This window comes from Oncorhynchus mykiss, chromosome 6 (genome assembly GCF_057628025.1).
Source record: "Oncorhynchus mykiss isolate SJ-2025 chromosome 6, ASM5762802v1, whole genome shotgun sequence".
In the NCBI taxonomy this organism is placed as follows: Eukaryota; Metazoa; Chordata; class Actinopteri; order Salmoniformes; family Salmonidae; genus Oncorhynchus; species Oncorhynchus mykiss.
In genome coordinates this window covers 30991918-31006631 of record NC_143027.1, presented here as the reverse complement: position 1 = coordinate 31006631, position 14714 = coordinate 30991918, and the positions used below count along the sequence as shown (strand labels likewise).

The 14714-nt window shown below is 44.6% G+C and overlaps 1 protein-coding gene across 2 annotated transcripts in view; it reads left to right on the top strand.

Annotated features, from left to right (window-relative positions):
• Positions 1-11313, top strand: part of LOC110525723 (uncharacterized) — a 44286-nt gene extending 32973 nt beyond the window's left edge. For both annotated transcript variants that reach the window (XM_021606108.3, XM_021606107.3), the window contains exons 5-6: positions 2331-2631; positions 4438-11313. In XM_021606108.3, coding sequence (XP_021461783.3) covers positions 2331-2631; positions 4438-6556 — 2420 coding nt within the window. In that variant the 3' untranslated portion in view covers positions 6557-11313. The remainder of the gene's footprint in view (positions 1-2330; positions 2632-4437) is intronic.
• Positions 11314-14714: the final 3401 nt, after the last annotated feature.

The following is a 14714-nucleotide window of genomic DNA, read 5'->3' as shown; positions in this document are numbered from 1 at the left end:
ATCACTTGACATGAAAACAATTACACACAAAACATGATGGGAAACAGAAGGTTAAATACAAGTAGATTGATTATGGAAATGAAAATCAGGTGTGTATCTAAACAAGACAAGACAAATGGATATATGAAAAATGGAGCGGCGATGGCTAGAAAGCCGGTGACGTCGATCGCCGAACGCGGCCCGAACAAGGAAAGGAGCCGACTTCGGCGGAAGTCGTGACACCGACTCTCTTCTCTGTATACATCAATGATGTCGCTCTTGCTGCTGGCGATTCTCTGATCCACCTCTACGCAGACGACACCATTCTGTATACTTCTGGCCCTTCTTTGGACACTGTGTTAACCTCCAGATGAGCTTCAATGCCATACAACTCTCCTTCCGTGGCCTCCAACTGCTCTTAAATGCAAGTAAAACTAAATGCATGCTCTTCAACCGATGGCTGCCCGCACCTGCCTGCCCGTCTAGCATCGCTACTCGGGACTGTTCTGACTTAGAATATGTGGACAACTACAAATACCTAGGTGTCTGGTTAGACTGTAAACTCTCCTTCCAGACTCACATTAAACATGTCCAATACAAAATTAAATCTAGAACCGGCTTCCGATTTCACAACAAAGCATCCTTCACTCATGCTGCTAAACATACCCTCGTAAAACTGACCATCCTACCGATCCTCGTTTTCGGCGATGTCATTTACAAAATAGCCTCCAACACTCTACTCAACAAATTGGATGCGGTCTTTCACAGTGCCATCCGTTTTGTCACCAAAGCCCCATATACTACCCACCACTGCAATCTGTACGCTCTCGTTGGCTGGCCCTCGCTTCATACTCATCGCCAAACCCACTGGCTCCAGGTCATCTACAAGTCTTTGCTAGGTAAAGTCCAGCCTTATCTCAGCTCACTGGTCACCATAGCAGCACCAACCCGTAGCATGTGCTCCAGCAGGTATATCTCACTGGTCACCCCCAAAGCCAATTCCTCCTTTGGCGGCCTTTCCTTCTAGTTCTCTGCTGCCAATGACTGGAACAAACTGCAAAAATCACTGAAGCTGGAGACACATATCTCCCTCACTAGCTTTATGCACCAGCTGTCAGAGCAGTTCAAAGATCACTGCACCTGTACATAGCCCATCTGTAAATAGCCCATCCAACTACCTGATCCCCATACTGTATTTATTTATTTTGCTCCTTTGCACCCCAGTATCTCTACTTGCACATTCATCTTCTGCACATCTACCATTCCAGTGTTTAATTGCTATATTGTAATTACTTCGCCACCATGGCCTATTTATTGCCTTAACTTCCTTATTTTACCTCATTTGCACACAATGTATATAGATTTTGTTTCTTTTTTTTACTGTATTATTGACTGTATGTTTGTTGTATTACATGTGTAACTCTGTGTTGTTGAACTGCTTTGCTTTATCTTGGCCAGGTCGCAGTTGTAAATGAGAACTTGTTCTCAACTAGCCTAACTGGTTAAATAAAGGTGAAAAAAGGCCTTTCATACAACATTACACCTTACTCATAAAGTATATGAGGTTGGTGGCACCTTAATTAGGGAGGATGGGTTTCTGGTAATGGCTGGAGCGGAATTATTGGAATGGTATCAAATACATCAAACGCATGGTTTGATGCCATTCCAATTGCTCCGTTCCAGCCATTATTATGAGCCGTCCTCCCCTCAGCATCCTCCACTGTCATAAAGCCCTTATCACGCCCTCATAAACATGACCTGACGGCTGCCATAACCATTCATATCACTTAATGTTTACCCTTGCATGGTAGGCAGGCAGTAGTGGAATAATGCCTGGTGTCAGGGCTTTAAACCTTGTGGGTAGAAGAGCTCTTCCTTCTCCATGAGTCCACACTGCCAGACTGATGATGTCAGTGGCCTTGTGTCTGGACAGCTGACTGAGGCTGTAGTAATGCTTGCACTGAAGTAATGCTTGGTGTTGCATTTCTAGCCCATGATCTCCTCAACTTCCTAGATATGACATGTATTTACAGGTCTTCAGGTTATGAACTGTAGGTCCACGCCAAAGTCAAGATCATCATGCCTTAAATGATTCATCTGATTCCTCAGTTGCTTCATCTCCTGCAGTCATAAATCATAAGAAGTGCATATGCTCTGAGACTGCCACCAGTTGTGAGAGGCCCATGCTATGTTGATCCCTGGATCAACCCTCAATCTATTCTATTCTATTTCTATACTGACTGTTGTCTGTCTGATGCTGAAGTAATCTGCACAGTTGTTGTTATTATCCATGGTATGGAACCTAAGCCTTACTAATATTGTGGTATTGTGTCTGTTCTTGTTCCTTGCAGCTCACCGGTATCACCAGGCCAAAGCCAGTGGGCAAGGTGCCCACAGCAAGTCCTCCAGCGCCCACTCCTCCCGCTCCACCAGCCCAGGCCCACACTGGCGTAATGAGGGCATTGCCCCCTATAAGCCCCCTGACAGACGTTCCCAGGGCCTGGAGCCTCTGTGTGCCCCCTCGTCCACCCGGCCTGGCCGCTCCCACCACCCCTCCCTCCCCACGGAGCTCGACTCCAACGCAGGACGCACCCCCCTGCTACCACGGCCACCACGGGACCGCTCAGAACCTCGACACTTCAACCCTCTCAAGTGAGTTGTGTTGTGCTAATGACACTTCATCACCAGCACTGATCCACTTTTCACCACCCACCCATCCACACAAACACCCATCCACACACACACACCCATCCACACACAAGCACAGCACACACAAACACAGCACACAAAACTAGGAAGCGACAGATTACACAAAGCAGATTTTCCTAATCTAATGTGACATTGCACTGACACAGTCCTGCCCTACCAGCCATACCACTCTGCCTCCTGGTGGCCAGACTGGAACACACCTTGATTGCTGCTGTCACCTCCCTCCCTCCCCCTCCCTCTCGACCCTTCTTCTCCCTCCTTTCCTATGGCTCCATTAATTACACTAATGACTGCCTGAATTTAGATGGGATTCAACATCCAACAGTGTTGCAGTTGTTGATGTTTCTGTTCTCTCTTTCCAAGGTGGGTAGAATGATGGATAGAATTAGGGTGCTTGTTGACTGTACTGGAGGAAAAACACATCTCTTCCTTTTCTGCTTTCTCTCATGGAAATGACACGACAGTCAGAGTGTTGGTATTTTATGGCCTATAAAACTTTTCTGGTCAGTAAAGAGAGTGAAATCCTTCAGCTCTCCACATAAGGTCCATTGAGTGTTGTTGGTCTTTACATACCTCCTTCATACGTCAGTGAGTGGAGAGGCCAATGATCAAGACGATGAAAGCCTATGGGCTTGTTTAATTTGGCTCACGGCCAATGAGTGGTTGAGTATCCGGAGTGAGTGATGGCGTCATGGCAACAGGCCCTGGTACAGGTTAACCCCTTCAGGGTCAGCACCTCCAAATGCACCAGACTAGATAAGGTTTAATCTGAATGTCGACCCCCCAGACCCTGTTGCTCCCCCCAGGAAGTAGGTCTCAGGTGGGCTAATCTGGAGGGAAAAACCCATGTGCTTCGTTATTTCAAGCCTTCAGAATGCTGTCATTCCAAATTTGTTTGTTTATTTGTTTGGCTAAGTCATTTTTTTAAATGGCAAAGTCAATTTTTTATAAAAATGTCAAATCTGGTCACTCATAGTTATTGAGCCCTGTTTCTATAATGTGCAATAATAATTTCTTGGTTGTTTGCTATGGTTTCACAGAGCATTATAGAAGTGGTTACCTAAAGAATGTCAATAAAGAAAGCGGATAAAGTTAATGTTTAATACAAGATATTGCCAGAGAGCACATGTCTATCATGTTGCTGTTGTGGCCACTGCTACAGAGCTCTACTGATTGTGTTCCTATCTTACTGTATGTCAATGGTATCCTGTCTCGGATGGTAAATTGTCCTGAGGGGCCCACTGGTGTGTGACAGTGGAGTGGTGTGGTGAGCTCTGGGAGTGCAGGCAGCGCTCTCTGAGGGTGTGTGGGGTCAGTAAATCCACAAGGCCTATAATCCTGCCCCCACTTGCTCTCATCTTCCCTGTAATCCCTGAGCCTGATCCAGCCCAGTGTTTCCGAGAAGCACCAAGCCCTACGTGTGTCAGTCAAGGTAGGCAGCATGATCCTCATGATCCCTGAAGGTCACAGGTCCCATCATGGACTGGAGGTGGATGGTGTTTACTGTAAACCTGTCAGGGCCAGGGGAGTGGGGGGGGGGGAGGTAGACGCACAGACACTTTGGTGCTCGGATGGAAAATGGGCTCTGAGCATGTTGTTTTTCTCAAAGTGTTATGAATGTTCAAAAAGTTATAATGTGGGATAATGTGATGTTTATTTTATTCCAATGATAAAATGTACTAAGGCCAGAAATAAATCAAAGATAACTATAAATAACTCTGTCTGTATTCCTCCCTCTGTGTTCTGCAGGTCTAAGGACTCGTCATTGATGCCAGTGACCCGCCGTCTATCAGGGGACAGCGACTCCTCTACAGCCTCCTCTAAGGGAGGAGGAGGGGCAGGGGGAGGCCGCTTCTCTCTGGGAGGCACCCGTCGCTCCGGAGAGGAGGTGGTCCTGCTGGTCAACAGGAAGGAGGGGAAGCATTTGATCGAAAGGCCTGGAGGAGGAGGAGGTCAGATCCCAGCCCTGTGCCCCCCAATGCCTCGTGCACGCAGCCACTCTCGGGAACGCCCTGCCCCTGCCACCATCCTCAAACCCAGCCCCCCACAGGGCCCCTCTGACGGGCTCAGGACCAGTCGTGGGGACAGGGGCCGCTCTCTGGGGCCCGAAGGCCCCCGCAGGCTCCAGGCCCCGCGTTCCCACAGCCAGGGGAAGATGCCCAGCCGGAGTCGAACCAACGATGCCAGCCCTGGATCCTGTCCCCGTCATGGTGCCTCTCAGCCCCCATCCTCTGACAGACGAGAGGAGCTGAGGGCCAAACAACTACCCCCTGCCTCCCCCAGAATCAGTGGAGGTTTCTCCAGGAGACAATCATCCTCCTGCTCTAATTCGCCTATCAAAGGACTTCAGAGCAGCAGCCCCAGTAAGAAGACTATGGTGGCTCCCAGGCCCCCCGCTCCACGCTCCCCCTCAGTAGGGAAGAGTAGGCTGCTGCCCCCAGTCTCCCAGGCAGGCCGACGCTCTCCACACTCCACTTCCCCCCGCTCCTCTCACTACCATGGGCATGGACCCCGCTCCCCTCGAACCTCCCATGGTCCTCGCTCCAATGGGCATGGCCACAGGGGGTTGGCCGGCTCTGAGCGACAGGAGCCTGAGGAGGAGGGGCTAGGCTATAAGTTCCAGATGCTGCCCAATCTGGACCCCCAGAAGGAGCAGGACCTGTACCGCAGCTTCGAGGCTGAGTTCCTGGCTAATACAGGGCAGGGCAAAGGGGGGGACAGCCTTCAGCTGCCCGCCTCCTCACATCCACAACAGGGGGTTGGGACCCAAAACCTCCCCACACCTGCCTCTGCTGACCCTAATGTTACTGACTCAGCCTACTCCTCCTCCAACTCCTCCACCTCCTCAATCAATGTGGGGGGGAAGGTAGGAGCTCTGCCTGACCTCCGGGAGTCCAAGAGAACTAACCCACATTCCTGTGGAAGACTAGAGAATACCCTGGCCCCACTGCATGGCCATAGCACGGGCGGATTATCTAACGGTGGGCACACAGAACCAGTGCGCTGGAGCGGGCGAGGTGGAGGTCTCAGGAAGCTCCCTGCCATCTCCAGTTCCATGGAGGAAGGGGAGCTCCTGTCCTCCTTCCCTGGCCAGAGAGACTCAGAGCTGGGCATAGCTCTCAGCCATACCCCCTCACAACTTCCTTTCAACCCCAGGAGCATGAATGTGGGCCATGTCAGGGGTGCTCCAGCAGAGGTGCTGATGGAGAGCCAGCAGGGTCAGCTGGGCTGGGGCTCAGGGCCTGAGGGAGACATCCCTCTGGAGGATCAACAACCAAGCCTCCCCTATGACCTGGAGGATGGAGACCCCAACGAGGACCTCCCTCCCCCAGAGTCTTGTCCCTCACCCATCCCCCTTCCCCCCTCTGAGGACTGCTCCTTCCAGGAAGACTCCTCCAGTGAAAGCTCCTCCATGTGCTTCAGCCTGAGTGAATCACGCTCAGAGTCCTCTCCTCCTCCACCTCCTCCCCTAGCCAATAGGGATGCTGTTGATGGAGGTGTGGTCCTCCGGCCAAAGAGGGTAGGTAAGAAGGCTGACAGGATGCCCTCCATCTACAAGCTCAAGCTGAGGCCGAGAGTCAGGCCCCGTACAGACAACCGGCCAGAGAACAGCCCATCACGTATCCCCACCCCAGTCAGCTACAGAGACCTGCAGGCCATGGGCAACCTCACCCCTCTCCATACGCCTACTCCTCCACAGTCCCCTCAGAGCTCACATTCCAACGGCCACCCAGTCTCACGCAAGGCCCTGAACCAGGCCTTCGGTGACTTAATCCACCCCCAGTCATGCTCCACCGCCATGGGAAGCAGGGACTGCACCTACTCCGTAGAGTCAGGGAGCGGCCTGGACACTGAGGCCTGGATGTAACACACAACTTACTCATCACGATGATGCTGATATAGAACAGTTTGTTGTCAAATTAAAACTGACTACTGTCTAAAAGACTGGAAACCGGGCTGCAGACTATTTTTATAGAACATGTCACAGTCGCACGCACACTCACTCATTCTTTTAGTCACTTAGGCCCTTTCCTGTCTATATTGGTCAGGGTTTCACTATCCCATTCTATTCTTTGCACTCAAAACCGAATTATTTATTTCCAAAGGAGCAATCCAGAATCTAAGGCTATTGTTTAAGTTGAATGGTTTCTTTGTATTTATGGGGATGTTTTGATGAATCATAAAGTGTCTAATACAAGGCAGGCAGCTGTCTTGAAAGCCCCATGTTTTGCTGCCATACAGAGAGAGAGAGAGAGAGAGAGAGAGAGAGAAAACATATGTGCTGTCATATGCATCGCTGAGGGGCATGAAGAAGTGCCAGGGCTGAGGAAGAGGAAAGAACCCCAGGCAGGAGCAGTGAATCACAAGCACCATCAAGTCAACTGGACTGGCTCCCTCTAGTGGACAGTGTATGCCACAGCATCTCTGTCCGCTTCGATTGTTAAAATACTGGTGAGGCAAGCCGCGCTGTAAAAGATACTTTCTTGCTCTCATTCTCCATACTGCCGCTCACCCTCTGCTAGTTACCCCCCTTCTGTGGACATCTTTACAGATATAATCTGTATTGGACTCATATATAAAACAATTATGATACTTTACAATGTTCACAAATAACAGTCTTTTGGACTTTATACACAGTACATATTCCATATGTGCACTGCTACTCACCTTCCGCCACCAACCCCCTGCATCCTGAGTTGTTCATTGCCATACATGTATGATGTCACTTTCTCACTGCCAATCCAGATGGCCATGATTGAGTGATGTCTGTTTTTTGAGCTTTAAGTGTGAAAATATACAAAGCATTTTCTATGTGTTAACTGCAGTTTGGGGTAAGAGTAAGATGATTATGTGTCATTGTCACTGAAACAGCAATGTTGAATACTTCCAATGATCAAGAGTTATCTGAACTTGGAAATCAGCACTTAAATATGTATACAAAAGTGGATGAATATGCATAAATGTGTACATGTGTATATAAAGTTGCAAGAAAAAGTATGTGAACCCTTTGGAATTACCTGGATTTCTACATAAATTGGTCAACAAATGTGATCTGATCTTCCTCTTAAGTCACAACAATAGACAAACACAGCGTGCTTAAACTAATAACACACAAATTATTGTATTTTTCTTGTCTATATTGAATACATCATTTAAACATTCACAGTGTAGGTTGGAAAAAGTATGTGAACTCCTAGGCTAATGACTTCTCCAAAAGATAATTGGAGTCAGGATTCCGATAACCAGGAGTCCAATCAATGAGATTGGAGATGTTGGTTAGAGCTGCTCTGCAATATAAAAAACACTCACAAAAAGTGAGTTTGCTATTCACATGAAGCGTTGCTTGATGTGAACCATGCCTCGAACAAAAGAGATCTCAGAAGACCTAAGATTAAGAATTGTTGACTTGTATAAAGCTGGAAAGGGTTACAAAAGTATCTCTTAAAGCCTTGATGTTCATCAGTCCACAGTAAGACAAATTGTCTATGAATGGAGAAAGTTCAGCACTGTTGCTACTCTCCGTAGGAGTGGCTTTCCTGCAAAGATGAATGCAAGAGCACAGCGCAGAATGGTTAATGAGGTTAAGAAGAATCCTAGAGTGTCAGCTAAAGACTTTCAGACATTTCTGGAACATGCTAACATCTCTGTTGACGAGTCTACGATATGTAAAACACTAAACAAGAATGGTGTTCAAGGGAGGACCCCACGGAAGAAGCCACTGGTGTCCAAAAAAAACATTGCTGCACATCTGAAGTATGCAAAAGAGCACCTGAATGTTCCAGTAGTTCTGTGGACAGATGAAACTAAAGTTGAGTTGTTTAGAGGGAACACACAACACTGTGTGGAGAAAAAAGGGCGCAGCACACCAGGCCTCAGAGCCTGGACAGCTTGCTACAGTATCATTGACAGAAAAATGAATTCCCATGTTTATCAAGACATTTTGCAGGAGAATGTTAGGCTATCTGTCCGCCAATTGAAGCTCAACAGAAGTTGGGTGATGCAACAGGACAACGACCCAAAACACAGAAGTAAATCAACAACAGAATGGCTTCAACAGAAGAAAATACGCCTTCTGGAGTGGCCCAGTCAGAGTCCTGACCTCAAACCGATTGAGATGCTGTGGCATGACCTCGAGACCAGTTCATACCAGACATCCCAAGAATATTGTGGAGCGGAAACAGTTTTGTAAAGAGGAATGGTCCAAAATTCCTCCTGACCGATGTGCAAGTCTGATCCGCAACTACAGAAAACATTTGGTTGAGTTTATTGCTACTAAAGGAGGGTCAACCAGTTATTAAATCCAAGGGTTCACATACTTTTCCCACCCTGCACTGTGAATGTTTACACGTGGTGTTCAATAAAGACATGAAAACGTATAATTGTTTGTGTGTTATTAGTTTAAGCATACTGTATTTGTCTATTGTTGTGACTTCGATGAAGATCAGATCAAATTTCTTGACCAATTTATGCAGAAATCCAGGTAATTCCAAAGGGTTCACATACTTTTTCCTGCCACTGTACATGTATATGTATACTTTCATAAAGATGTGGGTATAGTGTATATAACAAAAATGAATTATGAAATGTGTAAATATTCACTGTATGGGGTTTTATGCTGCCTTAGCTATGCAATATTGCTGTTGGAAATGCCTTGACAATTCCCTTGGCCTTAAAATGTGTGAGTGTGGTTTGAGAACGGTGGTGCCCAACAACACCCATTCACTCTTGAGTGTGAATTCATTTCCATCACCATCAGTTTTTCTCTCAATGTAGAATTGTCCAAAAACATGAAATAAAAAGCACCATATTATTTGCAATGGATTTGTATGATAGATACAGACAAACCACTCTCTCATCAAAGGATATTCAGTGACATCTCGTGGTTGAAAAAAGATGGTCTCATTTGAATGAAATTCTTTCACAGATTGAGTTTGCTAGACTGGTTTGAAGCAGATTGTTGATCGTGATGTATTGTGTGGTTTATTGAAATGACTTAAGAATATGTGTAGGTTTTTCTTGAATGTTTTTTTTTTAATCTGGGGAATGGACATGAGTAATAGATAGTGTAATGGATATGTCTGTCCAGCTATAGACTCTTGCCTTATTGGTATTATCAATTACAGAGCAGGGCAGGGATGTGACTGTGGTGTTGGCACTTTAACAGGGTTGTAGAGCGTGTAAGACTGCTATGAATGGTTTTACAGTGGAATGACAGGGAATGTGCTTCAGTGGGTTTTCAGTAAATGGATGGCACAAGCCGAGTGGAAAGAGTTTTGTTTGTGTGTGTACGTCTTTCAGTAAACTGAATCGAAGTGTACATTCTGTATAGGATTATGTACCAGGTGTCAATGGGAATGTAGATAGAGTTGAAGAAAAGCAGGGAGGGATGTTGTTGGTCTTGTTTATTTATGAATTGGTCTCGAGTGACGGATGGGGCTCTAAGTGAGAAACAACACTGGATGTAGAATCTAATGCCAGTGAGAGCCCAAAATAAGTTATAAAGAATACATGAAAAAATGGTGTTAGAACTGTGGTTCACGATTATCCTAATGGTTTTAGCCAGAGCCCATAGTTTAGTAATGCACAAGGTTCCAACTGCAGACAGTTGAGACCATTTCTGAGGAAGCTTTCATGTGTTTTTGTCTTTGACTTGGGGATTTTGATTGTTAAAAGATTTGCTTTTAACATGTTTTATCTTGCCAATTAATGTCCACACATCAACCAAATAGACAATACAGCAGAAACTGTTATGCTTTTAAAAGATCCAGAATCTGAATTTATTTGCCATATAAAGGGAACACTCCAGCAATGAATATAGCCAATCCAAGAGGGTCAAAGGTTTTGTTGATGACTACCCAGGAATGAGCCAACCTACACACAGCCTAGGCTTTTAACTGCTCAAAGATACAGTTCCTACATATTTAAACCTCCACTGCCATAAAGGCTCTGTTTGCATTATTAGCCAACGTACATTTTCTGTCTTCTCTGACCAATGAGAAGCTGATCAACCTTTTCATTTCATTGCTTTTACGTGTGGCGGTCTTAAAAAAAGATGTCTATATGTGTTTTATTTTCCATTAAATTGTTCAATTATGTAATATGTTTAAAATATTAAAACATGCATGATGGGTTAGCAGGTGACAGGTTTTACAAGTAGTTTTACATGTTTGTGACATTAAGAAAACCATAGGCCAATGATTGAATTTGTCAATTCAACTATGATTGCAATTTTTTTTTATCTTAGTGTGCAAAGTTGCATGTCATCTCTACATGCTTGGTTTTTGTTTGTCAAATGCTGCTTTGTAAATTCCAGAACTTTCTCTCTCTCTTTTGATCTCCCTTTTTATCTATGTCTAAATGGCATAACACAAAGTAATGAAATGAAACTGATCACAACATACATTTTGAATGTTCATTTGAATTTATTTCAGTGTTTAAGCGTTATTTGCGGATGTTATCTTCTATCAAACAATGACTTAATAAATGTACTGAAGAGTGCTTGACATTGTGGAATTTGTCTGTATTAAATAGCAATACTGCAATACCAAGACTTCATTTGTTCCTTGAAAATGAATTGCTGTCAAGTTGTTCTTGTAATAAAATATGTTCCTTTGATTTTGTTTATACATTTTGTATGGCCTTTTATTAACGGCATGTTTTGTTGTTGATTGATTACAACTTTCAGTGTAGTGAAATTATGGTGAAAAGACCTCTAATTATTCCAGTATTGACTGAGGTTAGAATCATCTTTTTAAATTAAACTAGAAAGTCTATATAGCCTACGTGCAAACCACCGTAAAACTCCAGAGAAGATAAAGAGAATGAAGGGAGAAGCGTTTTCATACTTCCTTAGTTTTATACGTGCTGCATGTGTGTGTGACAGTATAACTTTAGATCATCCCCTCGCCCTGTATGGGCGCGAACCTCTGCATACATCAACAACAGTCACCCACGAAGCATCGTTACCCATCGCTCGACAAAAGCCACGGCCCTTGCAGAGCAAGGGGAAACACTACTTCAAGGTCTCAGAGCAAGTGACGTCACCGATTGAAACGCTATTTAGCGCGCACCACCGCTAACTAGCTAGCCGTTTCACATCCGTTACTTGTGTCCCCAGTAAAAAAAAAAAAAAAAAAAAATACGTATTTTCCAGACGTTGAAGTTAGGTTCATTTTAGGTTCCGATTTAGCCAGAAAATTATGGAACGCCGTTTGGGTCTTTGCGGGTCAAAAAATATACACGTCAAATAAGCTTGTTGACCAATCAGGACCTGAATATGACTGCACGTCACACAATAATTTAACGCGTTCATAAATGTTTTACGTAATTATTACACATTGATTACACTATCCCCTGTATTTCATATGTGACAACCTTGTTTAAACATTATCTAGTCTAAATATGGTATGATTTCATCAATAATAACCTAATGCAGCACTTTCAAATAGGTACTTTTATTTTGAAGGAAAACCGCAAATTCCACGATTGTGCCTAATCCTTATTGCGGCTAGCTTCACAACACATAACTCGGTCCTGTCGAGCCTCACCAGTTTCTACTTGTCATTGTTTTCAGTCTGGTTGTATTGGTGCTAGCTAACTTACCTCAGACGTTGCCGTCGAACAAATAATGCTTTATTACCAACGTGGTAATGTAAATACATCGTTCGTGGCGGGTGTTTGCAGACTTTTTTGTACATCTTTGACAGTGCTGTTGATAGTAGTGATAAAGCTTGGCTTGCTGACGTGTCAAATTATTTGACGTGTATCTTTTTTGACACGCAAAGACCCAAACGGCATTCCATAGAAAATACATAATTTCCGGATGATGAAAATAATTATTTCCTGGACGTTGAAAATATTTTTTTTCTTCCAGAAGATGAAAATACATATTTTATTGTCATTGATTCTATGGCCAAATTTCAACTGCACATACATTGTCAATGAAGTAAGCATTATATCAAAATCGTGTTTTTTTAATCCATTTAATATAGGAACGCAATAAGGAAATAGGAACCAATTGAAGATTGCTACATAATATTTACTATTGCTCCCATCTGTCACGTGCACTTATGTTAGCTTTTCCCAAAGCTTTTAAACTGTCAGCAAAGTTGTTCAAAGTAGTCCAGCCTATAAAATAAACCAATACCACTTCAACTACAATAACATTCTCAGTAATGGTTACAGAAATGTTTTTGTTCTTGTTTTGATTGTGATATGTTGTTGTTTATACAGTGCATTAGGAAAGTATTCAGACCTCTTGACTTGTTCCACATTTTGTTACGTTACAGCCTTATTTTAAAATTGATGAAGAAAATATTTCATTTAATCAATCTATACATAATACACCACCCATAATGACAGAGCAAAAACTGTTTAGAAATGTTTGCAAATGTATTGCAAATAAAAAACAGAAATACCTTATTTACATACATACAAATCTGTCGTTCTGCCCCTGAAAAGGCAGTTAACCCACTGTTCCTAGGCCGTCATTGAAAATAAGAATTTGTTCTTAACTGACTTGCCTAGTTAAATAAAGGTAAAAATAAAAATTCGTTTGAGTTTTTTTGAAAATAAAAATCATGAATACTTTCCACGCTGCGCTTTGGTCCACTCCTTTCGACGAGAGCTGTAACACTTGAGATGTTTCTACAAATTGGAGTCCAACAGTGGTAAATTCAATTGATTGGACATGATTTGTGGAAATGCATACACCTGTTTATATAAGGTCGCACAGTTGACAGTGCATGTCAGAGCAAAAACCAAGAAATGAGGTTGAAGGAATTGTCCATAGAGCTCTGAGACAGGATTGTGTCGAGGCACAGATCTGGGGAAGGGTACCAAACATGTCTGCAGCATTAAAGGTCTCCAAGAACACAGTGGTCTCTATCTTTCTTAAATGAAAGAAGTTTGGAACCACAGACTCTTCCAAGAGCTGTCCACCCGGCCAAACTGAGAAATCGGGGGAGAAGGGACTTGGTCAAGGAGGTGACCAAGAACCTGATGGTCACGCTGACAGATCTACAGAGTTCATCTGTGGAGATGGGAGAACCTTCCAGAAGGACAACCGTCAATGCAACACTCCACCAATCAGGCCTTTATGGTAGAGAGGCCAGACGGAAGCCACTCCTCAGTAAAAGGCACATGACAGTCTGGTTGGAGTTTGCCAAAAGGCACCTCAAGGACTCTCAGACCATGAGAAACAAGATTCTCCAGTCTGATGAAATCAAGATTTAACTCCTTGTCCTGAATGCCAAGTGTCACGTCTGGAGGAAACCTGGCTCCATCCCTATGGTGGTGGCAGCATCATGCTGTGGGGATGTTTTCAGCAGCAGGGACTGGGAGACTAGGCAGGATTGAGGGAAGGATTTACAGAAATGTAAAGGGCGATCCTTGATAAACATGCTCCAGAGCGCTCAGGATCTCAGATTGGGGTGAAGGTTCACCTTCCAACAGGACAACGACCCTAAGCACACAGCCAAGACAGCGCAGGTGTGGCTTTGGGACATGTCCTTCAAATCAAATCAAATTTATTTATATAGCCCTTCGTACATCAGCTGATATCTCAAAGTGCTGTACAGAAACCCAGCCTAAAACCCCAAACAGCAAGCAATGCAGGTGTAGAAGCACAGTGGCTAGGAAAAACTCCCTAGAAAGGCCAAAACCTAGGAAGAAACCTAGAGAGGAACCAGGCTATGTGGGGTGGCCAGTCCTCTTCTGGCTGTGCCGGGTGGAGATTATAACAGAACATGGCCAAGATGTTCAAATGTTCATAAATGACCAGCATGGTCCAATAATAATAAGGCAGAACAGTTGAAACTGGAGCAGCAGCACGGCCAGGTGGACTGGGGACAGCAAGGAGTCATCATGTCAGGTAGTCCTGAGGCATGGTCCTAGGGCTCAGGTCCTCCGAGAGAGAGAAAGAAAGAGAGAATGTCCTTGAGTGGCCCAGCCAGAATCCGGACTTGAAACCGATCAAACATCTCTGGAGAGACCTGAAAATAGCTGTGCAGCGACGCTCCCATCCA